At 35.5% G+C, this 26,912-nt stretch overlaps 4 protein-coding genes across 5 annotated transcripts in view; 2 read left to right on the top strand and 2 right to left on the bottom strand.

Annotated features, from left to right (window-relative positions):
* The window catches only part of LOC120623611, a 51,541-nt gene extending 36,109 nt beyond the window's left edge, over positions 1 to 15,432 (top strand). Inside the window, exons 9-21 of the mRNA XM_039889675.1 lie at positions 1,654 to 1,783; positions 2,007 to 2,144; positions 7,837 to 8,024; positions 8,404 to 8,580; positions 8,939 to 9,113; positions 10,184 to 10,362; positions 10,790 to 10,842; positions 10,929 to 11,018; positions 12,031 to 12,176; positions 12,760 to 12,916; positions 13,421 to 13,634; positions 14,551 to 14,655; positions 15,116 to 15,432. Coding sequence (XP_039745609.1) covers positions 1,654 to 1,783; positions 2,007 to 2,144; positions 7,837 to 8,024; positions 8,404 to 8,580; positions 8,939 to 9,113; positions 10,184 to 10,362; positions 10,790 to 10,842; positions 10,929 to 11,018; positions 12,031 to 12,176; positions 12,760 to 12,916; positions 13,421 to 13,634; positions 14,551 to 14,655; positions 15,116 to 15,379 — 2,016 coding nt within the window. The 3' untranslated portion in view covers positions 15,380 to 15,432. The remainder of the gene's footprint in view (positions 1 to 1,653; positions 1,784 to 2,006; positions 2,145 to 7,836; positions 8,025 to 8,403; positions 8,581 to 8,938; positions 9,114 to 10,183; positions 10,363 to 10,789; positions 10,843 to 10,928; positions 11,019 to 12,030; positions 12,177 to 12,759; positions 12,917 to 13,420; positions 13,635 to 14,550; positions 14,656 to 15,115) is intronic.
* Positions 15,433 to 16,008: 576 nt separating this feature from the next.
* Positions 16,009 to 18,105, bottom strand: LOC120623609 (growth arrest and DNA damage-inducible proteins-interacting protein 1). The gene is made up of 3 exons (XM_039889672.1): positions 17,734 to 18,105; positions 16,842 to 17,077; positions 16,009 to 16,274 (listed from the first exon to the last, which is right to left on the bottom strand). Exons 1-3 carry the CDS (start codon positions 18,035 to 18,037, stop codon positions 16,071 to 16,073), a joined length of 744 nt encoding a protein of 247 aa, XP_039745606.1. The 5' UTR covers positions 18,038 to 18,105; the 3' UTR covers positions 16,009 to 16,070.
* Positions 18,106 to 18,423: 318 nt separating this feature from the next.
* Positions 18,424 to 24,382, top strand: LOC120623610 (clathrin light chain). 2 transcript variants are annotated; one of them, XM_039889673.1, is made up of 6 exons: positions 18,424 to 18,678; positions 18,930 to 19,109; positions 19,577 to 19,688; positions 20,978 to 20,989; positions 22,104 to 22,292; positions 23,866 to 24,382. In XM_039889673.1, exons 1-6 carry the CDS (start codon positions 18,516 to 18,518, stop codon positions 23,870 to 23,872), a joined length of 663 nt encoding a protein of 220 aa, XP_039745607.1. In that variant the 5' UTR covers positions 18,424 to 18,515; the 3' UTR covers positions 23,873 to 24,382. The 2 variants fall into 2 exon arrangements, with proteins under 2 accessions (XP_039745607.1, XP_039745608.1); XM_039889674.1 differs by lacking the exon at positions 20,978 to 20,989 and having other exon boundaries at positions 18,426 to 18,678.
* LOC120623607 (phosphatidylinositol N-acetylglucosaminyltransferase subunit A) lies at positions 24,150 to 26,371 on the bottom strand. The gene is made up of 2 exons (XM_039889671.1): positions 26,156 to 26,371; positions 24,150 to 26,075 (listed from the first exon to the last, which is right to left on the bottom strand). The coding sequence occupies exons 1-2, from the start codon at positions 26,168 to 26,170 to the stop codon at positions 24,777 to 24,779; spliced, it is 1,314 nt and encodes a 437-aa protein (XP_039745605.1). The 5' UTR covers positions 26,171 to 26,371; the 3' UTR covers positions 24,150 to 24,776.
* Positions 26,372 to 26,912: the final 541 nt, after the last annotated feature.

Raw genomic sequence — 26,912 nt, 5'->3', positions numbered from 1 at the left:
ATACTTATCTATTTTCTAGGTGCTGTCCGCGTTCTTAATCCGATTTTCTTACGGTTTTTATAAATCCGTTCACAAAGCCGTTTGTGTTTCTGGGATAAAAAGTACCGTGCGTTACTCTCCGTCTTTTCAACTAACTCTATGCCAAAAATCAAGTTTATTGCTTGCATAGTTAGGGCGTGGAGGAAGGACAGACAACAAACAAACAAACACTTTCGCCTTTATAATATTACTAGCCGGTCCCCGAGTTCTCCGTCCGTGTTTATTACTGTTTTTTTTTATAAATCCCGTAAAAACCGTTTGTTTTTCTGATTAAATATGTAGCCGGTTTACTCTCCGTCCTTTCAACTAACTCTATGCTTAAAATCAAGTTGATTTGTTGCAAGGAAGGACAGACAATCAAACGAACATACAAACACTTTCGCATTTATAATATTGGTAAGGATTAGGTAAAGCGTGTGAATTCTGAAAGGCGTGTGAAGTCAACCTATCCGCACTTGGCTAGCGAGTTGGAATAGCTTAGCCCTGCTCATTCTCAGTGGAGTCCCGTGCCTATTGTGGGCCGATAATAAGTTGATAATGATGTTAAGCAAATAACTGAAACATCTATGCAAAAAAGTCTCAAATTCATGACCCTCAAATCATCATCGTCATATAAAGTTTAGTAGTTGTTTGGGCCGTAGTCCACCACGCTGGTCCAGTCCGGATTGGTGGACTCCAAACGCGTTGAGAACATTATGGAGATCTCTCAGGCATGCAGGTTTCCTCACGATGTTTTCCTTCACCGTTGAAGCGAGTGATATTTTAAATAAAACGTACATGACATAGAAAAGTTAGAGGTGCGTGCTGGGATGCTAACTCTGGACTCTGAAAGTGAAACCGAAGCCCTTATTACTAGGCTATCACCGCTTCAGTAGGCTATCCCCGCTTCCAGTTCGGTAAAAAAGGCCGCTAAAGAAGATTTGAAGATTTTGTATTACAACGTTATCATCCCAACGGTTTTTTTATGGTCGTAATCATAATATTTATATTTTTAATGATGTCGCTATAGATTGTGCAGTAGACTTTAGCTGTACCTTACTATTTACGTGGCATAACGTCTGAATCTGCAAAACCATTTCGGCACTATGCGACGTTAATAATACAGTCCTGAGAGCTTTAAGTATTAAGTCTCAATTGGACAGCATCTATAACATCAGAGCGTACCACATAACTATTCCGGCGTCATGGCACGTTGAAAATAAAGTAGTAAAGGCTATAAATATTTTGTAACACTTAGACAGCACCTATATAGAAAGTCAGTGCGTAAGAATTCAATTCAATTCTTGTTTATGGCTTTTGTCTGTGCCAACTGGGAACAAGTTACTTCGCCAAGGTCTTGTAGACGGAAAAGGCACGAAAGAGGTTGATCGGTGAAACTAATGAAAAGTTAATTTTGAATATGTATCAAGAAATAAACAGTTGTGATTAGTGCGTAAGAAAATAACACAACTATTCCGAAGTTATACGTTGATGATATGTTTTTCAAACTTTGACAGAAGCTTTTAAATGAGTCAGGGCGTGAAAAAGTACCGCATAACTATTCCAGCGCCATGCCACGTTAATTAATAAGGCCCATAGGGTCGTAACTTAAAACCGATTTGTTCTTGTTTGCAGATGAAGATGACAGAAATCTATGACGTCACTGACGCGGACACAGACGCAGTGCAGTCTCCCACGGAACGTGACGTCAATAAACAGCTGGAGTTCGACAACGACTGGTCCGGAGAGTTGATGGCTGACGATGGTGAGTTACATACTTCCTCTCTTAAGTTCGAATCTCAGAACGCACCTTGTTGCTTAATAGTCGTAGGCCCGTATGTTGTTCAAAAAAGAAAACTCGGCAACGGCCTCTTTTTTAAATTTATTCTCTAATGATATGGGTTGTACAACAGAGTTGGCACCAGGATTTGTAAGGAATTCTTTACTTCTACCTTTATAAATGATGACAGCAAAATTAAATATTTCAGATGAACTAGACTTGGAAGCTGAAGAAGATGAACTGGAACGCAACATATTCTCCGATCCCGAAAGCGAATGGACGAGACGACAATCTTTCTCAAACGACTCCTTTAGCGATGGCGATCAACCTGAGTCTGATAGACAACAAACATATGTCGCTTACGCGGAATAGTTGTCTGTCTCTTTCTAACAGCCTTGTAGTCAGCGGGACGAGTTATATGATAGGCAGGAATACAGCGCAACGCTCGTCACTCGCAAGCTTTTATCAGATGGTCTTACTCCAAAAATTCCACAAGTGATTGCGAAAAAAAAGCTGTCTCATTCTTACCTTCTTAGAGGGAAAGGATAGATCAAAATGAAAATGAAATGTTTGGACTTAAATTCCGCTATGTTTTCGACCTTGGAGTGAAATGGGCGAACAGTTCGGAAGTTTTGCGCTTCTGTTTAATCTACCGTTATGAGAGAAATTTTGTAAGGGTATGATGATATAGAGGATTATGAGTCAAAGGGATCGTAAGGAATATAAGTCTTCAAACGACATGCTTTTTCGAATAGTATATTTTCTGTCTTCGACTACCTCGTCACATATGAAAGACCATAGTAAAGCGAAGATTTTTGTTAATAGCATTCATCTCATAAAACGATCGCGATAAAACTTTGAATATCTATGTATATTCTCTCATTCTTATCATTGCCACTTTTAAAATATGAAATTTTATAATAAAATTAGAGTACATAATTCGTAATTAAAAAACGCAGATAAAAATTGCTCTTCTGAAAGGCTGTGAAAGAAAGAGGTGCGGGTTAGTTTTTATTTTTTACCCGCGGTAGAAAAAGATAGTAGTAGGTCATTATTTTATGTTGATATTTATAAGATGAAGGTTACACGCAAAATTTTGCATCAGTTTAGCCCTTAAATCGGTTAAACATGGAACTGGTAGGCAAAATTACCTTCGGCCACAATACTACGAAACATGTCACGTGGACGCTCTGCCGCGGTTTGTGGCAAGGGGTAGTTAACCACTTTTTTTTTATTTGGATAACGCAAAGAACGACGGTAACGGATCGATGGTTAGACGTTCACTACTGCATTCAGTCCAAATAATCAGTCACAAACAATAAATCTGTCATAATTCTGATTTAACGATGGATTGAACTGATGCCAAACAGAGCGTTTAACTTCACTCTAATGGTAGAAAGACTGATCAACACATTATTGATCAGTACCAGTAAATCAAGGCTTACCGCCATCTTAGACTGCATCATTCCTTGCCATCAGTATACCATTAAAAATTGTAATATTCCCCTCATGTTTATAAATACACAATGAAATGAATAATTATATCTCCGAGCAACTGTCGGAGCAGGTCGTTGAATGGTGCCAGCACGTCGATTTCAACCTTTTACCGCGCTGTTAGGATAGCTTTTACATTGACAATGTTGGTGAAGGGAACCTGTACTGACTGACGCGGGTCGGCCAAACGTTGGAGTGTGGTGAGGTCTATGTGTTTCTACCATTAGAAATGTACGCTTTTGGTTCATTTGTTTTATGTATTATATTGTCTTGGGTACCTGAGGACTGAGAATGGATATATTAAATATTTTTATACTATTTATATTATAGACCTAAAAGATTATTTACGAAATTTATATGTAAATGTTTAAAGCATATTTTAATAATAAGGTAAGACGGCTATGTTATAGGATTTAAAGAAAAAATCACTATTTAATTTTTTACTTAGCAGGGTGTTAGGTAATTAATGAATATCGTCTTAACTTACAAAATACAAATGAAGATTCTAGTAATATGGATATAATTATATTATTAATGACTTTATTTTATTTTGTATTACAAAAACATATAAGATTTGAGCCTGAAGACTCACTATTTTTTTTATTGCGGAATGGAATAAACAAAAAATATTTATTTCCAATTGTACACATAATCTATTATTTATATGTGATTCAGATGTTTGTTATATTTTAAAATATTCTAATACCCTGTATTTAGATAACTATACCTTGTAGATTACAACAGTGACTGGACAAAAAAAATTTTTGTACACCGATCTGTGGTCAATTTATTACTAAGGAAATGTAAATAAAGCACTATCAAACATGTTTAAATACACGTGGGGGCTTACTACTACTAAATACTCGTTTTAAGCAGTATTATTTTGATGTTGTTGACGTTCTTTTTCATCAATATAATCCCTAAATGTTCTTGGTATAACTTATTTTTAGAACGTCAAGGTATGTAATATAATCTTTCACTGAAAGTAAAACTGCTTTAAGCGATGAAAGTACCCCTTTAGCCTTCATTAAATTAACGGACGTCATATACACTTTAGCGAAAATCTGTTACTTTAAAACCGTTACAGTAAAATGGACCTAGTAATACTCGGTTTAGAGTCGCAAATTCTGTACTTCTGATATACAAAAATTACGCCAACAGCTCTGGTGGTAGAAGTGTGAAAAATAAGCTTTTAACCAATGTTAATAAGGTTTTTTTATCATCGATGTTGCATATGTCGTTACTCGAACAAAATCACCACGATTGCGGAAATAGGTTACAGCTTTAAAATTGCAATATCGATTAATTTATTGGTTACTAATCGATTTGGTACCTAAGAACTAAATCTTTGATTTCCACGCATTAACGAAATGTGACACTTTTGTGTCTTGTATACATATGCAATCAATATGAAATCACTCACAACCTGCACATAAGTATATAGGCACTGTTCGTTTCGAGTTACTTCCTCACCAATTGCCAATCAAAAAGTTCTATGCAACAAGACAGTTGCTACCTCTTGTGAAATTGGTGTATTGACAACCGAAAAGTTTTAAGCAACAACATTCTAAAATGTACCTTCAAGGCTAGAGTGAATAGGCTTTTTCTAGGCAAGCGTGCTCCAACCTAGACCTCATCATTGCTTTCTAACGGGCATGATTGTCGTAAAACGCTGGCCTATCGTTAATAAAAAAAAAAAAAATGTTTAAAGCACAAGAAACAATAATTTAGGCTAGGAAAATTAGGCTCTCATTCGATTTATCATTAAATAGGAAAGCAGTGCCCACCTTTATATCTATGTTACAAGACACGTCACATTTCGTCGAGTTTGAGAATTTCAAAATATATAATATTTTGAAATTATTATTGTTACCGTAACTATGTCAACATTACCAAGTTATTTAGCGGTTATACTTAGAGATTATTTTGTATAAGTATTCTGTTATTATTTAACTTTATGAATAAAGGTGTTGTTTTATGAAGAGTTTTGTTTCTGTCAACAAACCTGATTTGTGTTATTATCTTTGAGTTAATTACGACAATATGACAATACGGCCCTTCGATCCATAATGTAGTAGATGTGCAATCCAATAAAAAACTAGGAGATAAAATGGCCGACGTTTTTTTTTAGCTAATTCGTTAAGTGTATGATTTTTTTTAACTTAGCCCTTGACTACTCACCTAATTGTGAGTGATGATACATACCACTTGAACGCTAAATCGCTTGACGTCACATCTTCGTCGTTATAGTTGTAATAAGTTAGTGCCTACAAATTTGCTATAGCCTCCCACCAGACCAGGGAAAATTATATATTTAATCCAGGGAGCGACCTGAGATCTCCCTCTAAAAAGACCACAGATCATACCAATGCGCCAGGGAGGTCAAACATTTGATAAGAGCGGGAAGTTGCTTGGACGAAAGCGCTTTAACTGTAGTGGATAATGCTAGTTTTAAAATAACCTCCCAACTAGCAATCCTCAACCCGTCTACCCAGCGTTGTGAACATATTCAATCTCATCTCGCTGTAGTTGGGAGAGAGGTTTAATCCAGCAGTAGACTGTTATAAGCTATTGATGATGATTAATTTATTGCAATTCATATAAAATTACAGGGAAAATTTTAAAATACGAGTTTACATGTTGTACACAATTTGGCGGCTACGTAGTACGTAGTACGTACTTACCGCTACGTAGAGATCTCTTCCAGGGAAACATGGCGTAAAACAGAGTTCAAGAAGTAGGTAGTGCATATACATATTAATGTATATACATTAAAACTATATATGATAAACTTATAAGCAATATTATATATATACATACTGATAATTAATATTTCCCTGTACAATAATAAATAAATAGGAACAATATTGTCAATCACCAAACAAAATAGAAGATAATAGGTATTCCGAAGATTCAGACAAAATTATATTAAACAAGTTTAAGAAGCTAATCGATTTTGCCTCTCAAGATTTATTTTTTTTGATGAAAAATAACCTTTTACATATTGTGAATACTGGGATTGATTTATCCAAGATTAATTATATACGCCGATTTATCAATCTTGAAAGGTGGAAATGATTGTATGGAAAAGTTTGATAGAGATTCCATAACTAGAAAAGGAATAGTCCAAGGTTACATTACAATTTTAAGAAAAAACATTGACATTGTCACTGTCAGCGCCATTCCAATTCCAAAAAAAGGCCTGTCACAGCGTTTTTAGAGCAATCATTATTATATTTTATAGCATTTGTTACCGAATAAAAAAATATAGAAGGAATTTATATTATAATTGCGCCGTTAAGAGCGACCGGATGGTTTTTTCGAGGATATATTTACTTTTTTGAGATATGGTCGGCAAAGGTGACAGCAAGAACAGCCGTATATTTACCCAGTGTTATTTGAAATGTTGCAAGCTCCAGAACCTGATTCCCATAAACAACGTTCTTCCTTCCGGTAACGGGAAAGTCCTCGACTTTTGCGTGGACAGGCTTAAGTACGCGGACTGGCCACCCATCTTAAACGCTCTAAGTTGTGACCTGAGTTTGCATTCGGTATCCATAAAATGTCGTCAACAAGTCAAAACTGGTGAGATTAAGTGTAAAACTAAGAGTAGAACTCGGAGAGTACTAACAGCTAGTGTTTTTAGTGATTAAACATAATGTTTTTTTCCTTTTCTGTATAAAAAAGATTGACCAGCTTGTTTTTCCTAAAAACGCAAAGCTCTTATAGCGCTACATTGAGTTCAATATTGCAAACAATGAAAATTTTAAAAATATACGTAAAGAAACACAAACCACTTATGTAATTTAAGTGCTTTTCTATATTTTTCTAACAAGCTGCTAGCAAATCGCCTAAATATAATATGCTAAATTTGAAAGAGAAAGTTAAACAATGGCGAGGGATATGCTAAGCTGTGTAGCTATGGACATTCGGCTTTGCTATATTATGTATTATAAATAAAAATATTATCAATATAAATTTTGTATCGCCAGTCATACAAGGTAATATGACTGGTGATACAAAATTTTCTCTTTCTGTCATTTGTAATTTGCCATTCCAAACTAGAAGACGAAACAGTGCGTAACTATACAAATGCTGTACAACGTTTATTAGTAAGGGGTAAAATGTGTATAATAAGTATATATATAGTGAGCCAATTACTTTGTATACTCATTGGGGAACCGGGGCGCAAGTAAAGCCGAGCTGGCCTTCTACAAGTATCGCGGGCGAGGGGGGACTGCAAGGGGTACCACACCCATTCATTTATCTGTCGGGTCCGCTGCTCTAATGCGAGTTGATGAGAAAATCTTCTTCGGTCCTTACAATTTTTGGTCATACCAGGAAACAGGTTGGACTTCCTAATCCGAAGACTAAATACGCACGCATACCTAGAATATGCACATTTAAATTCAAAATTCAGTTTCAACTCCCATCAAAAGAAAAAATTATGAATCGTACATGTATTACACTTACAAAAAGTAAGTTGTAGTAACTTACTTTTGGTAGTGTAAAAGAGAGTAAATAAATTATTTTAAACCATTTAGTGCTAGAACAAATAGACTGCGAGCGTCTAGCGAAAACAGTGAACAAGCGGGCAGTTATTCTCACAAACTTTATGCTCAGCAACTTGATGGAAGCAATCTCGCAGTTACTCTCAAATACTACGCTCTTGACGTCGCTGCAGTTAGAGGGCTTGCCTCTGAAAATACCATATTTGAATCCTTTGAGCGAGGTAAGAAAACCTTACCGTACCGTCTCTTACTGTTATGACTTAGTTTTCTAAATTTTGTCCCTTATGTCTTAATGTGATGAAAACATTCATTGCTTACGTAAATATGTTCTCTCTTTAAATCTGATACTTAAAACTGTAAACAATTTCTACTTTCTACGCTACCGTTTACACCAGATTATTTGCTGACTTTTGCCATTTTAAAAAGGAACAATTCGTGAAGTTAAACTGTCGTAAACATTTGACCCGAAGACTTCTGTTAAATAATAAGAATTCTATCGCTGATGTACCTAAATAAAATATACGTGTTTATTAGCTTTTGATTGAACTCATAATGAGATTCGTGAGATTTTGGCTACACGTTTAGGAGGCATTCTTACAGGTATTGCTAAGAAACAGTTCTCTCCGACACATTTACTTACCAAGGTGCTTGATCGGTGACGCGGGCTGTTTAGCTATTTGTAAAGCAGTCAGATGTCTACCTAACATCCTCACTATGGACCTTAGTGGTTGTGAACTTACGCCGCTCGGAGCTGGTTACATAGCTGATTTAATTAAGGTAAGATGTCTATCCAATTGGTGGCAACTAAGCAATGAATCTCTTCCTTTAACGGTGAAGGAAAACCATTGTAAGGAAGCCTTGTATTCCCTGAGAGTTCCACAAAATGGTCTCAAAGACCATTAAGTAAGTCTACCAATCCGCACTTGGCCAGCGTGGTTGAACAGGGCCTAATTATGATGATGATGACGATGATAAAGATGTGGTAACTAACTTAGTGTTACATGATATATCACACGTTTAATCGTCCGACTTATTCTTAATATTAGGTAACTTAAATTCAGCTCGCAGACAGTTTATACCTTATCCCAATCTAATGCTGTAAAATTTCAATAAATACTAAATATATTCTGTACAGTATCAAAAAATCCATCGCTACAGTGAAAACTGGGTGCATACACTACGCTATCGGCTGCCGGAATTGGACACAATGGCTGGTTTGAGAAGAATAACGTTATGCGGGAATCAGCAATTTGGAGATGCAGGAGTCAAAAAATTGCTGGACGTACTGGCAGACGATTTATGGATTAAAGGTACACCATGATACTGGTTATTCTTATAAATCTTATGGTTCTGATCTCAACTCATGGTATTTGGCATAAGGTTTCCTACCTATATGGACTACTTCTTCGGAGTAGAAGAAGTGGAAGGACAGTGGAAGTTTTCCACGACTTCGAGTGTTCTCTCAAAAGCTAGACACTGATTTACATAGGCGAGTCCAGGTTTTGTAGATTTTATAAAGCGTATTTGTGTTTTTATGCAAGCCGTGTGTTAACGACAGATCATAATACTATTGTCACAACCCCTCCACTTCACTCCACTCCGCGAGTGTCGTGCAAGACGACTAAGGGAAGGTAACGGAGAGCGGGTAGCAACGCCCTCTTCAGAGCCGAGAGTACTGCCATCTGCGATCACCAACCCGTCTGTCTGCCTAGCGGCGTAATTATGGGCAAACCCCCCCTTTGGAAAAGGCGTATAGTCAAGCATTGTACTGTATCGATGATGGGTTCTTAATATCGGTTATTCTTCTCAAAGTACTTAAATACTTCTGCATAAAGAGTGGATCGGTCTCACGTGCCGTGATCTATGGAGGAAACATACATTTTCCAACTTTTTAAACAACCTTCGTCCATCAAGAATGCTAAGTGACACTAAAGTGCCTTTGTCTTTTAGATGGATAGTTGATTGGGATGTGTTATTTTTGCTTCAATAAAGTCAATTTACAAAATTCAAAAAATTTAAACATTTAAGCACGATTGAAACGTCAAGTCAGTCTGTTTATAGTGACTTTACCAACGGTTCGGAAGGCTGATTCTACCGAAAAGAGCCGGCAAAAAAGTCAGCAGATTAGTGATTACTCTTTTTCAACATCATTTTACAGTTTACAATCCTTGGAATTTCGAGAGACGAATGCGGAACCTGCTTCGAAGCAGCCTTGTCGTTAAGAAATGCATCAGTCGTATAGTAACCGCGATTCATTTAATGTGTTTTAACACCTTGTTTTATAGTATGCATTGGTAGGTCCAAAATTGCCTTGGGAATCATATTATTAATGCATATAACTCAATCAAACGAATGACTCACTTCTTCTTCTTATTATCAGCGCTGGATCTCCAAAACTGTGGTCTAACGGAAGATTGCGCGTCTGCAGTGCTGCACACGATGACATCGAACATAACTCTCGTAGTCCTTGACATAAGACATAACGCTCTTTTATCAAGCGAGTCCCTTTCTAAAATACGGTCTGCACTAAGAGAGAACGAACGGGGTACTACCGGACAGGTATTTTTTTTTAGATATTTTTTAAGAAAATACTATACCTTTTTATAAAAAACAAACTTTTTCTTCTGACCGTGACGAAAATATAAAAATTTATAAAGCAATTGTGATTTGTAATTTGGTAAAAAAAGTGTGGTTGGCCAGAAATCCCTCCCAAAATCGAATTAGGTCAAAAATAAGCCCAAGTTTAGTTGAAAAACATTTTTGCTTTTTCTGTCAAACTACTTAGAATGAAAATTTTCTACTGCTCTACTCTTTATTTTATATTTTTTTTCGGTGTATCAAATTACACCGATTGATCTATCGACCATGATCGCATGACGTACAAAATATCTACTTTCAATTATGCACTGCTCTTTAACCAATCTATTTAAATGCAAACTACAAAATTTGCTAGATACATCTTAATTCTTGTAACCTTATTTTTCAGTATGCATGGCTTGGCAATCTGTGTAACTCTTCAAGTGAAGGCAGAGTGTCAAAGTCAGTAGCTTCGAAGTCTCTATTTTGAATTTAGATTTCAACCCGGACATTCAAGACAGAGTTTTAAAAAGTATAACTGTTTTCAGGAATGGAATGATTAAAGAGCGTGTGGCATCTAACGTTCGAACAGCACCTAACAAATACAACGTGAAGGCTAATATAGTTAAGAAGGAGAAGTAAGTTTTAAGCACCTTATAATTTGGCTAAAACTGAATTAAAAGTACTCCTAAGTCTAATGAATAGTTAAAAAGGTTTTCAGGAGTTTCACTATAGCTTACTTTTCTATCTGCATCTATGAAATAATCAAGCTAATAGATATTTGTATTGGTGTCTGTTACATCTGTAATTGACAAACATACAGTACATATTATAATAAGATTATTTGATAAGCAGTGTATATAAGTTGTTGGTGTAAATAAATATCTAACAATCTTAGTAATTCGTAAGTAAGAGCACATCTATTTCTTTATTACTTTCATGGTTTTCAGTCTTATAGGATGCCAAACCATAAAATTAAAATCTTTAAATTGTACTGATTGCGATTCCGTCAACAAAGTCCAAAGAAGCACATTAAAAAGTCCGTTGTTCCCAAGAAGCACATTAAATGTTCCATCGTAAATTGAGTACAAAACATAACCAAACCAGAATCCATTATTTGTCATGTTCTTTCGTGCGTTATTTATCATCGTCATCATCATTACTTCAAAAGATTGAAGTGCACTGCTGGACATAGGTCTTTTGTAGAGAGTTCCAAAATCCACGGTCCTAGGCCAGCGGCACCGAGCGACTCGTTTGATGGCGTTTGTCCTCCTAATTGTGCCGTTTACCTATGCGGGGTCGCTATTCCAGCACCTTGAAACCCCGACGTCCATCGGTTCTCCAAGCTATATTCCCCGCCCATTTCCACTTCATCTTTGGGACTCGCTGAGCTATGTCGGTAACTCTGATTCTTCTACGGATCTCCTCATTCCTGATTTGATCACGTAGATATACTGCCAACATTGCTCTCTCCATCGTCCAAGTGATTCTGAGCCTCCTTATGAGGCCCATAGTAGGCAACTACGTTTCGGATCCGTAAGTCATCACTGGCAACACGCACTGTTCTTAGACTTCTATGTCTTCAGTCATTTTGGGCGAAAAGATCACTCGAAGTTATTCGATATGGGAAAACAAAAAAAATGGTTTCAGAGACTACACAGAAGCATTAGAAGAACAATTGCAAGACGAGACAACGCATCGGCGGCAGCTCGAAGAACTCAACGAGAGGCTTGTACAACAAATGCGATCGCTCAAACAGCAGCAGATACAGCTGTGGCAGAACTCTCCCTCCTCCAGTAACAACATACATTATATAACATCTTAGTGATGCCTAAAGAAATTTTAAATAATATGGAACCTTTAGGTTGATTTTTCGCGCTGATTTTGTTTATTTTAGGTGTTTTAAATTGAGCCATTGTTATCTTTGATCGATCTTTTGTTCTTTATTTATTTTTTAATGGAACAAGAAAGGATGAACAAGAAATAACAGAGTAATAACTTTCTAAAGCTGAATTCATGAGATCAGCGTTAAACAACACTACCGACAAAGACGTGCCGCTAAGCAATTTAGTGTTCCGGTGCGATTTCGCGATTTCGGGTGTGACTACCATACTCCCTAACCGGTTAGACTGCTACCATCTTAGAGTGCATCATTACCAGTTTATAATGCAGTCAAGGGCTAAGTTTTAGTGATGAATTAAATTACATCAAACCAATGAATTAAAGTTTTTGTTAATAATGTATACTTCTTAAACGAACTTGATTGAATTTAAGGTTTACGGCGAAAAATCACTATTTTTCTGTTCATACCAAATAAATAGGCCAAACTTAAGACTTTAAATGTTAAACAAAAATTCCAGTTGTTCCACCTGTTTTAAGGTTCAGAACAATCGTTCCAAGCGAGTTCAAGATCTGGAGGCCTGTCGACCAGCTCTGGTTCTACGAGTTCGGTTCCTATCGATCAGAACACACTGTCCTACATACAGCAAGCCTTCAAGGACATATATGCGTTCATTAAGAACAACCAGTGTCAAGGGTGAGATGCCATTATCAAAATTATTTTATTTGCCTAGCCTATCAAACCCTTACCTGCTCACTACCGATCTCCCCTCACAATGTGGACTCCACACACCTTTGAGAACATTATGTAGAACTCTCAGGCATGTAGGTTTCCTCAAGATGTTTTCCTTCACCGTTGAAGCAAGTGATATTTTAATTACTTAAAACGCACACAACTTGGAAAAGTTAGTTCGGCCCCCCGAAAGTGAAGTCGAGCTTCTACCCATTGCCATCACCGCTTTTACCTAACCTAAAATATCTAATTGAACCGTTTTCTACGACTGTACAACCGTTTCAAAGACTTTGACCAAGTGGCGAAGTTTTAAAATAACCATTTTTTTTATTTTTATTCAGTCACTCATATACTTATCTACTCTGGTAAATGTGTGTGTTAGTTCTTCTATAAAATTGTTTTAGCAGTTCTTTGAAAATATTTTAATATTTAAACTGTACATTTTGTATTATAACAAATCGTTTGCAGACAATGTCTGCTCGAGAAATCGGAAGACCTAATAGATGTACAGAAAGAGTTGATAGAAGGAACGGAAGTAGAACAAATAGAGACGAAAGGATTACGCATAGCTAAGAAAGCTCAGAGCACACACTTGAAACTGACAGAGAATGGAAAGGTGAAGAAGATGACGAAATCCGCTCATTTGCTTGGCGATATGCGGCATAGTGTGAAGAATGATATGGTATGTCTATTATTTAAACTATTGATTTGTACACCACTACACAGTTAGAAAAATATAGGACGAATAGAGAGAAACACAAAGACTAGAGTAGAATACAAAAAGCGGCCTTATCGCTTAGAAGCGATCTCTGCCAAGGCAACTTTAGGATTAGGGCAACAAGAGCGAGAACAAATAGGTGGTGTAAAATTATTATAAACCTATATTCAACTAACTACACACGAATACATAAACTAATATACACAAATAAAAATAAGTATATTTATTAAATAAATTTAAAAATAATAAACTAATAGGTATATAGTATGATATTTTATTAGATAACTATATTAATAGATGGATATAAAAAAAACCAGTCGTCTTATTGCGTTTGTAAACATATCAAGCGATTTTGACTGTCGTATGTTCGTAGGGAGAGAATTATAAAAATTATTCTGTTAAAATTGAATTTTAAGTGAGTCTTAAATATGTGTGGAGAGTTTGCTCAGGAACTATTTAATGTGGTTCCTTCTTCACCTTTTTACCATCGAACTGCAAAGTATCATAGAGATCTGCACCGTTTAAGTAGTTGATGTCCCGTGGACTCTTACAAAGCGTTTTGTTTCTTCGTTCCTCATTCGCATCACAAAGATCTGGAATGTTCTTGCAGCTTTCGTATTCCCGTTACCTATAATATGCTAGAGCCTTCAAAGCTAAAGTGAAAAGGCATCTCCTAGGCAAGCGCGCTCCATCTTAGGCCGCGCTAGTCTATAAATAAAAAAAAATGTGCTATCTATTTTACGTATAAATAAATCCCCATCAAAAGAGATGAATATTTGATCAAAGAATTTTACAACACAAACCTAATTGCTAACGTGAATTAACGAGCAAGTTTCGATTCCGAAGCATGTTTTTTAACAATTGAAATTTTTTTTTTCAGAAACTTGAAATGGTTGAGAGGAAAATGGGAGATACTAATGTTATACACGGCGACGATCAGAGTATTGTAAAAGAAGTGATCGCAGCTCAGAAAGATCCTAAAAGGGTAAGCTTCTGATACACGTACCTACGTCTGTTTTAAATTAAGAGTAAAAAAAAGTTTGAGAAAACGTATCCTCTGTGAAATATATAGAAATCCTTTGTTTGTGGGAGTGTACGCTTTTAGAGTCATGAATCGTAACCTTGGAGGTTTAGTATTCGCAGAATGAGTAGTCCAATCTCAATTGCGCGACACGATCAGATTTTCGTACAATGCTCAGCAATACGGCTCGGTTTCAGATTGGACTAAAATATGTTTTTCGATCTGTTTTAATTAGGACTCTAACTCGAATTTCGAAATATCTAATATATAAGTTTTGAATGTCTATACAAATTTCAAGGGAATTGTCTCTGCGCCCATAAAATAGTTATACGTTAACTCATACATCAATTTAAATCGTATACATATATATTATATATGATATATTAATAGGTATAGAAAAGTTAATTGGGATTATTTTTTTCAGAATATACAAGGTAGTCCGTGCAGTAGTGTCGTAAGCGACTCATCAGACACTCTTGTTTACTCGCCGAAATCGCCCTGCCGCGAAAGTGTATACCAGTCACCATGCATAGAGACAGTTTACAGGTCGCCTCGCCTCGAGAACGGATTCAAATCCCCTCGCCAGAGTGCGTGCGACGCCTCGCGCGAGTGTGCGATGTACCAATCCCGCAAAATCAACCTCAACCCGCGAGACGCGATGTATTCATCATCCGATGATGACTCGTGATAGATTCTTTTGTACCTATTGCCTTTGTATGTTACTTTTGTGTCAAGATTAAAGATTTGTTTTTTTTTTCAATATACCTCCATTTATTTTTTTTGACCCTGAAACTGTTTTGCTCCATTATAATAAGGCATCCTGCATAATCGCCTTATGACATCCTAATGGCCTTTGTCCTTAAAGTTGAATTCAAGTATGTGTATGGCCTTTCCAATGCTTATCGAAAGAAAAGGACTATCGTTGGCACTTTTTTTTATTTATAGGGAAAAGGCAAAGGTATATAACCGTACAGTCACAACTAATGTTGGCACATTACATCATAGTCATTCTGACACTTGAGTAGTGGCTATAAGTAAGCATAGAGGTGCAACTGATGGAGTTATTGTGGTTGGATGTTGAGATTGTTCTAGTGGGTGTATGAGTAGTGCAAGATGTTTGTTGTTGCTCCAGTTCTTGTTGCGAGTGTTTGTTATTGCTGTTGCTGTTGCTGTTCACCACCACCAATAGCAGCACAAACAACCACACCACTCATACAACACTAGATCAACAATGAAAACAACAATCACAACAATCACAACAATCACCACAAAAACCACCACAATTTTTGAATAATTACTAAAGTAACAAACACTGAATATAACTAACAATTTTATTTCTACTAAATTATAATTAAACCTATAAAAAAATACATTAGAACTTAGCTTTTTTCACTGAGCTCAACATTCTTTTGCTGCAGCTTGGCTATCATCATTTTCTCCTTTGCCTCCATTTTTGCTTGTTTCTCTAACTTCTTCTGTTCTTTCTCCCTCTTTGCCAGCATCTCTATGAAGCGTTCATCTCTAGGATCCAGAGTAAAGCCAAAGTGTCTTCTTACTTCCTCTACTAGACGCTCTTTCTTTTGCTGTAAAAATCACGTTACTTTAAATTCAAACAAGTTCTATTGTAGTTATAAACTGAAGTGTAATGCGCAGGACAACAAAATTTTAAATTGTATAAGTAATTACCAGGAATCCCTCCTTTTTACAATCCTGTCATTCATTCACCTGACTAATTATAATAATTATGAAAATGTACTTTTACAAATCATTTGTTACGCAAACATAATATTTAAGACACCTTCGAGTTTACAATGTATGAAACAAATTATGTTTCATTGGAGGTTTTAAGATTCAAAGTGTAGTGGTTACAATTCTTGACGATTTTTTTTTAATTGACATTAAAACCTGCACAGACATTTAAACCTGGTAACACCATGAATTACAAACTAGCAACTGTCAGCTAGATTGACATTGATGGATTTACAATAGCAGTCCAAATCACTGTATAAAGAGAGATAGAGAAGAAAGAAGAAAAAGTATCTGATTCTGCAGGAATTTTTGATTCATTCATTTAAAAGAAAAAAAGCAACACTGCTATCAGCTTCATTGACATTGATGGAGATAGAGAAGAAAGAAGATAATATCCTTACCTTAGCTGCTTGCACCTCAGCAGCCTTCTTAGCAACTTTGTCATTCAGTTCCTTCTTCCATTGCTCTAACTTAGCAACTTTAGTGGCAACTTCTATGTCCCTCTGTTCTATTCTCAACTGCTCTTCTCTTCTCTTCTCTGCTGCTGCATCCATCACCTGCCTGATTGTGTATGGAAATGCTACAGCTTCATATTCTTTCTTTTCTTCAATTTCTTTTCTTGAAGGCCAGCATAGACCTAGAATTGATAAAAATTATAATTGTTTAATTTAGATTAGATTTCAGGGGATTGAAATGCTATATTAATAAAGGTTAATAAATACTTAGGTTTATATGGAGGTTTGTTATTCAATCACACCAAAATGGCTGAATGGATCTAGATAAAATTTAGGACAGAGATAGATATTAGTCTGGAATAGTAGAAGCTACTTTTTAGCCCAGAAGTCCAGACAGAATAGTGTGGAAAGATATGGAGGGGGCTTTCACCCATCCTATGGGATCAATCTAAAATAAGGACATTAAAAATCACACGAACCAAGAACTAACAAGTAATATGAAAGGATTGATATTTTTTTGAAAATTTAGATGAAAAAATAAAGCCTTATAATTATTATTATTATCCATTATATCCCAGAAGAATGTATCGTTGTTTTTAGCGTAGTGATAGTTCAGGGGTCAGAGAATAACATATGGATCCATATAAAAATTTCCACACATAGAAGTTGCAGGCAGATTAAAAATATCCTGCCATTGGGGAGACAAAGATAGTTAGTTATTAACCCACCAACTCAATTCCAATGATACAGATTCATATAATCAGGCGAAGAAGGAACTAATGCACGGTAAATGTTTCAGCGAAGAAGAAAAGGCAGACTAACATAAAACAAATCTTACTTGGGTTGACACCGCTTGCAACACCGTATTTTCCATACATTTTCCTGTTATACTTGACAGTCAAATGGGCTAAGCAGTGAGGCTCTTCATACGGTCGTCTATCATTAACCAGGTTGAAGTGCGCAGCAGATAGCCGCGACTTATTCCTCTTCTTTTTTACCTCTGCCTCCCTGGCTTGGAACTCTTCTGTATCGTCGATCAGGACTTGGTCATTTTGTTCGATTTCTGGCACTGTTGTTGATAACCGGTGAAGACTACTCACGAGGCTGGATCGAATGAACTTAGTTCTTACGCATATATTCATTTTTAGTAGCTAAAAGATTGTTATTTTTAATTTCAAAACTGAAATTCTATAGGTTATATTTTGATTATTTTGACACCACAAATTAACACAATTTTTTTTCTTTATTCTTTCCCATGGAAAATAGGCAAAGGTAAATCATCGTACAGCCAAAAAATGTCACCAATGAACACAATTTTTAATAATTCCATCCGGGACAACAGATATGTAAAGCACGTTTACACTTTATCCTTTGCGACTTTAGGTTACCTAAAACCACGAAGTTCAAAAAAGTATTAAATTATTAATATTGCGAACAAACTTGGGCTAAAACCTATTTTATGCTTAATAATCCGTGGTTAAGTGACATTAGCCGTGACGTGAGTTTCGATTTTGAATTGTCTTTGGTATACACTTTATTTATTTGACGTCAACTTTTGTCATCTTTGTTAATTTTTATTTGGAACTTGAGTCTTGAAATATCTATTTTATAATTAATACCATGGACGACTTTGGCGACAGTTTTGTGCAGCCCGAAGTAGATCCCGCAGCAGACTTCTTAGCTCGCGAGCAGAACCAGCTGGCCGGTCTTGAGGATGACTTGGAAACAAGTGCTCCGCCCCCTGTAGCCACCCTCTCATCTAATGGATTTGATGATTTCGTTGGTAAGTCTCATTTATTTACTATAATCAATTAAGTAAATTATGTACTTAACACATTACGTAAGGTAATCAATAACTTCCAATGCAAAATGATTAAATAGGGAGTGTAGTTACGTGGGTCTGATTGGCAACGCTTTTGAATCTTTTGAGTTTTATTTTTACCACACGGAACTTCCTTTCTATAAGAGAAGCGCATTTTATTAAATTACGAAAGAGATATTTTATTAAATGAATCAATATTAAATTTGCCACAGAAGTACCAAGTGCAGCTACATTTGAAGCAAATGGCCTGCTAGATGAGGACATCGCCGTTGCCCCAGCACCCGCACCCGCACCTGCGCCGGCTGTAGCCCCAGTGTTCAGACAGGAACGTGAGGAGCCAGAGAAGATTAAACTCTGGAGAGAAGAGCAAAAGAAAAGATTGGAAGAGAAAGGTATGGGTATGCTTTATTAACTTGACATATAGTTTTTGTTCTTTATTTTTTTATATACAAGTTTTCTGACTTGGGCATAAACGTAAACAGCTGAATAGGTGTGATCTTGTTATTCTTTTGCTCAACTGTTCCCTGCAACTGAAGAAATATAATTTTATTGAGCACCACATAAAGTACATAGAGTAGATAACAAATAAAAAATGCAGAGTATACAATTTAGCAGCCTTATTGCTACTTAGCTATTGTTATATGTGAACAAATACATTATCATTTCAATTTCAATAGATCTCTTCCAAAATCCAAGTGTGTAAAAAAAAACAACAGAAACAAAAATATCCAAAAAGTATTCTGCCTAGGTTAAAAGCAAAATGTGCTTAATTTCAATCAAGTAGTAGCAAACTTTGGTGCCAAAAAAATTTACATATTTTGCATTAACATTGTATGGATGTCACATAAAATTGTTCCAGATGAAGAGGAGGAAAGGAAGAAGCAGGAAATGTTGAAAGTGGCCAAGAAGGAGCTAGAAGACTGGTACAAGACTCATGAGGAACAAATTGGCAAGACCAAGGCAGCTAACAGGTAACATTTTATTCTCTATAGTAGTTAAATAGATATCCCAAACAAAGAAAATTAACACACATTCACAAACACGTTACACTACATCTCAAACACCAATTATCCATCCAATTTAGTCCAAAAATAAGAGTAGGAAGAATTATGACTACTCAATCTAATTTGGCATCATCAATCATGAGGAAGTGCATAAATGCTTGAGATGATAAGATTTTGATCTTAGAGAGAAGATTGAGATCTTCTGATGACTTGATTTTATGCCAAAGCTCATAAACTGTACTATGTACACAAATCAAACTGTCCAACTGAGCTATGATATCTTCACATACATACATTTTGCCCTATACATGCACATAAGGCAAAAATATTTTTTTTAATTTCTGAATTTTCTCAAGGTTAGACCAGATAGTGCGAGGCTTTGACCGTGACTAGTTACTTTACCAAGGTAAAGATGTGATGCCAAGCGATTTAGTGTTCCGGTACGATATCGCGTAGAAACAGGATAGGGTTTAATACAACTGTCATACAGGTTACCCCAATACCATCTTAGACTGCAACATCAGTTACAATGGATTGTAGTTGAGGGCTTAGAAGTAGATGAATAAAAAAAACTTGCAAATAGAATTGTACAAGATGATCATGGGAAACAAAGAGATAAGATTTTGATCTTAGAGAGAAGATTGAGATCTTCTGATGACTTGATTTTATGCCAAAGCTCATAAACTGTACTATGTACACAAATCAAACTGTCCAACTGAGCTATGATATCTTCACATACATACATTTTGCCCTACACATGCACATAAGGCAAAATGTATGTGAAAATGCACATTGCAGAATGTGATGGATTAAGATACACAAGATACTTTAAGGTAATATTCTTGATAATGGATGGCTGTGTGCAACCCTGATATGGCATGGTATGGTAGCAATATAGAGCACAAGTAGTAAGCATGTTTAGATAATGCCTATCACTCGATCATTTTATTATTTTTAATTTAGCAAATTTCATAAAAGAAACTTACTAACCATAAGCCTAATAATTTATGGGACATAGATAATTTAATGGACATTGTGGTTGATTACTATGTCATTAATTCATCATTTTACAACCCATTGTAATGTAGACATACCTAGAATGACAGAACTATCATTACAATTTTTTATTGCCTCGGTAATTTCTACAAGCTAAATCTATACTTAAGTAAAATTTTGATTGATAGATTAGACAGATAAAAAATATTTGTGCATGTATATGCCCTACTAATTCCATGTTTTTTTTTCAATGCTGGCAGGGAGTCTGCTAAGTGAGTATATAAAAAGTTACATCAGTTATGGCAATGGTGACACTAACTTCGGGATTATCATGGTTGTTGGCATTGTTTAGTAGGTCATTCTCATTTTATGTTTAGATGTTTCTATAACATAATCAGAAGCAGAATTTTACGAACCATTTCTAACATGAATGGACATGTTTGTATTTTTTAGTCTGATATTTAAATCTTTTCAAACAATCTGGTCTGATCAGAAGTATATGAGCCATCTTACATATGGGAGGTGCAGGTTTAAATCCACAGCAGAGGTAATTTTGGAATTTATGGAAAAAATATTTTTTTAATTTCTGAATTTTCTCAAGGTTAGACCAGACAGTGCGAGGCTTTGACCGTGACTAGTTACTTGGCATCACATCTTTACCCTACCGAGGTAAAGATGTGATGCCAAGCGATTTAGTGTTCCGGTACGATATCGCGTAGAAACAGGATAGGGTTTAATACAACTGTCATACAGGTTACCCCAATACCATCTTAGACTGCAACATCAGTTACAATGGATTGTAGTTGAGGGCTTAGAAGTAGATGAATAAAAAAAACTTGCAAATAGAATTGTACAAGATGATCATGGGAAACAAAGGAACAACTTTCAATTTAGATATTATAAAAAACTCACTGTACATTGTGGCGACATCTAAATGAATCGCTCAAATAACAATATTGTTTTTACATTTAACTTAAACACTTCACTTTTAACTCATTTTTAACCTCTGTTACTGTTTGTTCGTTTTTGTGCTAAAGAGCACATTGGGGGCGATATTTGATGAACCTTAACTGCAGCATCACATTTTTTTATTTCATTCACATTGTTTTATTAGGATTATTATAATTTGTAAAGGTTTAAGAAACTGTATGAAATTATTTAAATTTTTTATAGATGAGTAAACAAACTAATATTTAATGCATTATCATCAGTTATTACTAATTTTTAAAGTTTCAAGTTTCATAATTTATACCAGATTGATAAAAAAAAAAAAATTTTTACTCTGGGGGGATGTTAAGGTATGGTGTAATGTTATGGAAACTGTTCAGGGCATCACAACTCTCATTTGAATTGATTTATATTAACCCTATTCATCAAATGTACCAGGAATGCAGAGAAGGCCCTAGCGCGGGGCTCAGAGAGTGATCCAGAGGAAGGCAACGAGTGGGCTCGAGTGTCCGAGCTATGCGACTTCGGTCCCAGACGAGGCAGAGACGTGGCTAGACTGCGTTCCATTGTGCTTCAACTGAAGCAGTCCGGCGTACGGCCCAAATACCCGCCAAGATCCACTAGAGTGTAAGCATAATAATAAACTTTTTTATCCATGTTTCTGATGCGTGGCGCTAAGATGTGGAACGCCCTCCCAGCAACTGTGTTTCCTGCCACGTATAATTTGAGTACCTTCAAGGCTAGAGTGAATAGGCTTTTTCTAGGCAAGCGTGCTCCAACCTAGACCTCATCATTGCTTTGAATGTCGTCAAACGCTGGCCTATCTTTAATAATAAAAAAATATATATATATTATTACTAGCTGTTGCCCACGACTTTGTCCGCGTTTGTTTTAGTTTTCATATGAGGTTTTTAAAAGTTGTGTATTCTTGTAATAAAAATCGGGTGTATGAATTTTCTCGATAAAAGAATTTTTCCAAAATAAACGTAGCCTAAGTTACTCCTTATTACGTCAGCTACCTGCAAATAAAAGTCCCGTCAAAATTGGACCCGCTCTGGCTTCGTACGGCGACAATATAGATACTTTTGTGGAGCAGTTTGAAGTGATTAATAACATTATTCAGTGGTGGGTATATGAATTTATTCTATCCACTACTACAAGATAGAACGGTGCAAGCAGCGTTTGTTGTTTGTCCATCCTTGACGCTCTAACTAAGCAACCAATCATCTTTATTTTTGGCATAGAATTTATTGACAGAGAGTATCATCTTTTTATCCCAGCACAGCTAGCATGGGCAGGAGACAATTTTCTCCCTTAGGGATGATAAAAATTTATCCACCCACAGCTTTATCAACTCTCAGAGCACTGGGGCACAAGTGGGAATAATATCCAAATAATATATTCGTAATAATAAATGGGGGTAAACCTCTATTCCCTGTTCCCGTGCTACAGCAGGTAGACACGTTAATTATATTTATTTATTTATTATTTATGTACCATAAATTGTGATTGTGAACATAAGATACATGAAGTGTAAAAAGGAAAGCTTATTTCTATAAGAGATCTCTTCCAGCTACCCCAGGATGTGAGTAAGATGATTTAATTGTGGCATAGGTCAAATAAAGGTAAAATAAAATATCCCCTGGGGTAAATAATATAGAAGGTAATATCCCCTGTCAGGGGATATAATTTTTGTCTCTTGCCTGTGCTAACCTGCTGCAAAAGCAATCGGTTCCCAAGGGATTTATAAAAAAATGGATAAATTGGGAAACTAGTTAGTTGGTTTATAATGATGACACTTACGCGTGTCAGAGCTAATACGCGGATGGACCGGACAGGCGAATCTCATAAGGGTTTATTTTCAAATATTTGAGTTTAATGTTTGTTGATATTTCACCCTTTTAACCTGCATTAGAGACTGTTATTGGACCATTCTATTTTACATTATTCAGTGATAAATGGTAATAAATAAATCACTCAATCATGTCATGTTTCTTTAGAGTTATAACGAGAGGTTATTTCAGTCTATTTCAGAACAATGACATATCTCTACGAGATAAGATGAGAAAGTAGCTATTTAAATATATAATTAATAATTATTAATTTTAAAAAAATCTTCAGTTGTTTTAATAATGTTTTATTGGTACCTGTAATGTATAAATTCATAATAATTTAACAATACCTTTTTCTTTGTTCACAGAGCTTAAAAGGATATACACTACACTAAGGTGAAAATAATTGTTATTAGCCTGAAAATAACTCTAGATCAGTCTCAGTGTTAATAAATCACATATTATTATAAATTAATATTATATTCATAGAAATGTTATTAACTATCAGAGCATGTGATAACAGTGTTCTTGTATAAGGGTAGGACTTAACTAATGGAATTTCATCATTAATAAAAAAATACTTTTGATAAGTGTATCAAAAAAATTATAGTGTGGTTCTATCCTAAATGCACGAAAACTTTTTGGGCCCTGATCATGGCGTATATCTTAACTTCTTATTGCTTTCTTATGGCGTAAATTTGGATCCCAAAGGACTCAATTCTTGTCACAATTTGGGATAAAGAATGCCACAATAATAAGAATCAGGGTCCAAATAACTGTTATGTATTAAAAAAAATTATTTAACAATGTTCATCAATATTGGCTTTAATATTGTGGTTAGAATATTTTTTATTTAAGTATTTAAATAAACATCATTCCAAAATCGCAGTTGCATTTTGATTTGTCAGCCAGCCTCACATAAAAGAACATACAAACTCGCACAGGTGGTTTTAGGATGTTAAGTACATTAAATAATAATTGTGATAAAAATTCTATGCAGATTTATTAATTAATGTTACAATGAATACTCATTGTGTTCTTGTGTGTTTAATGTCAAAGAATTTGCTCCAGTTAACATTTTATCAATCAGCCTCATAAAACAATTGACCTATGTATTAAAAATGTTTAACTTTTCTAAAAAATGAGTACTTTCAAATTTATATACAACAACTTTGTATTCATCTTTCAACAGTAACCCAGTGTGTTCTATTATAGTGTTATATTCAGTGATAACATAATAAACTTCCTATGACTAGTGTGTTTTACACTAATAAATTGTCTACAATTTAACATCCCTCGCTATATCTATGTGTTTCCTTTTGTATAATTTCTCTACTAATTGTAGTAACAAATACATTAAACTTATCACTAAGAGAAATGGCCATATGCCGCAATCTAGATAGCTTTTTAACTGTTGACCGAATACTTTGTTTTTATTTAATAAAATTCGATGGTACACTATTTCTGTTCGTCGTGTTATATCCATCCAGCTGTACATTTTTCTTACCATCTTATTACATTCATAAGGACAGAGAATATTGCCATCTTTTAAATCTTTTATAGCACATTCTATTCCAGCTACTATACTAGGTACATTAGGTTCAGTCAAATAAATCATGCTCTCAGGCAGTACTTCAGGTATGCCTCCAACTTTGGTTGAAACAACTTTTAACCCACAAGAAGCAGCTTCTACTATGGCCATACAATATGCTTCAGTTAAGGAGGTGTTCAAAAATATGTCACCTTTAACTAACACATTCCTAACTTCAGAATGTTTTAAACTACCTAACAAAGTGACGCAGTGTTGAAAGCCCTTCCGCTCCCTAACTTCTTGTAGTAACCACATTTTAGGCCCATCCCCTCCTATTATAAACCTGAGGTTAGGGTATCGTGGACACATATCAGCAATCACAGAAGCCATTAAGTCTACACCTTTCCTATAAACTAATCTTGATATAATAACTATTGTGACAACATTAGGATCTCTTTGGCTTGGGTCTGGTGTGAATGTATAAGCATCAACAGCATTTGGTATAACAGATACTTTGTGCGCCCGAACTTTAGCTCGTAATACCGTGTTTTCTTTGCCAGTGTGAGACACACAAATGCATGCATCACACTCGCATAAACATAGTTGTAAATACTTGTTTGTTAACACTGCAGACATGTCAGCAAAACCAAACAAGCTGTGGTCAGTGAACACCGTTTTTAAACCCATCAGTTTGCCAATCATGGACACCTCATGTGCTAAAACACTAAAGGCAGAATGACCATGAACTATTTCTATACATTCTCGTATTAGTATGTATCGGACAATACCAATGTTGCATATCATAGTTGGCAAGGCACATTGGTGATAGAATACTCTAATTGGTAGGTAATAAACTTTCAAGCCTCCGGTTAAGTATCGCACTCCAACACGATCAGCATAGCAATGAGTTACAACGATAACTTTATGCCCACGTTTGATCAAACACTGCGATAGGTTGTATATGTGCTCCTCTACGCCGCCAGTGTTGGGATAGAAGAAATCTGAAGCCATGCATATTACAAGCCTTCTCTTGGTTTTTGAGGGCTCCTAGAACAAGGAAAGAATTTTAAAAATGATGACTTCAGTAGAACTACAGTATATCATAAGAATAACTTATGTTAACAAACCGTGTGTGTGTTCATTATATAATATAAATTAACATTTGTAATACCTAGCTAAAAATTTATGGGATCATAAAAATCTTGGATTTAAAAGTCCAGTCTTAAAATTTAGAAGTAATCCCTCTAATCAAACTCATTTGACAGATATAGGTAACTGTTTTGTCGAATTTAGGATGATAATTTTGGCACGCGCACAACCGTCAAGTTTCGTATTTTATTCTAGTAAACTATAATACAGATAATATCATACTTCATTGATGGGTACCGCCCACTTAGTGCATGCCGGGCATAAAGAACAACTACAGCTATCGAAAATCGGTTTGAAATAAAATAAATCGAACATTCAAGTAACACAATTCTCCAACTATGTTTAGAAATTTTGTACATAAAAGTTACTTGAAATTATTTATCATGCAAATAAACGGTTACCTTTTTAACAAATTATTTTAGTTAAAAAACAATTAGAAATCATTACACGTGAATGCTACACGTGCCAATCATATAGCATAGATGGGGATAGTTTAATCAAAAAAGAAACTAAATATCCATTTTTTTGTATCATAAATTATAATCGGACCATACAGTATTGCCATGCAACTAACGATTCCAAGTACTATGGAAAGAATAATCGATGGTCGAATATTATACTTAACCTTCTTAACCTTAACCTTCTGTGAGCTGTCAAAATTATCATGCCTAAATTCGATTATATATTATATCGATTTATAGCCCAGCATCGTAGCACAGAACGATACGGTCCATA

Source organism: Pararge aegeria, chromosome 5, assembly GCF_905163445.1.
Source record: "Pararge aegeria chromosome 5, ilParAegt1.1, whole genome shotgun sequence".
In the NCBI taxonomy this organism is placed as follows: Eukaryota; Metazoa; Arthropoda; class Insecta; order Lepidoptera; family Nymphalidae; genus Pararge; species Pararge aegeria.
This window is presented reverse-complemented; position numbering and strand designations above follow the sequence as displayed.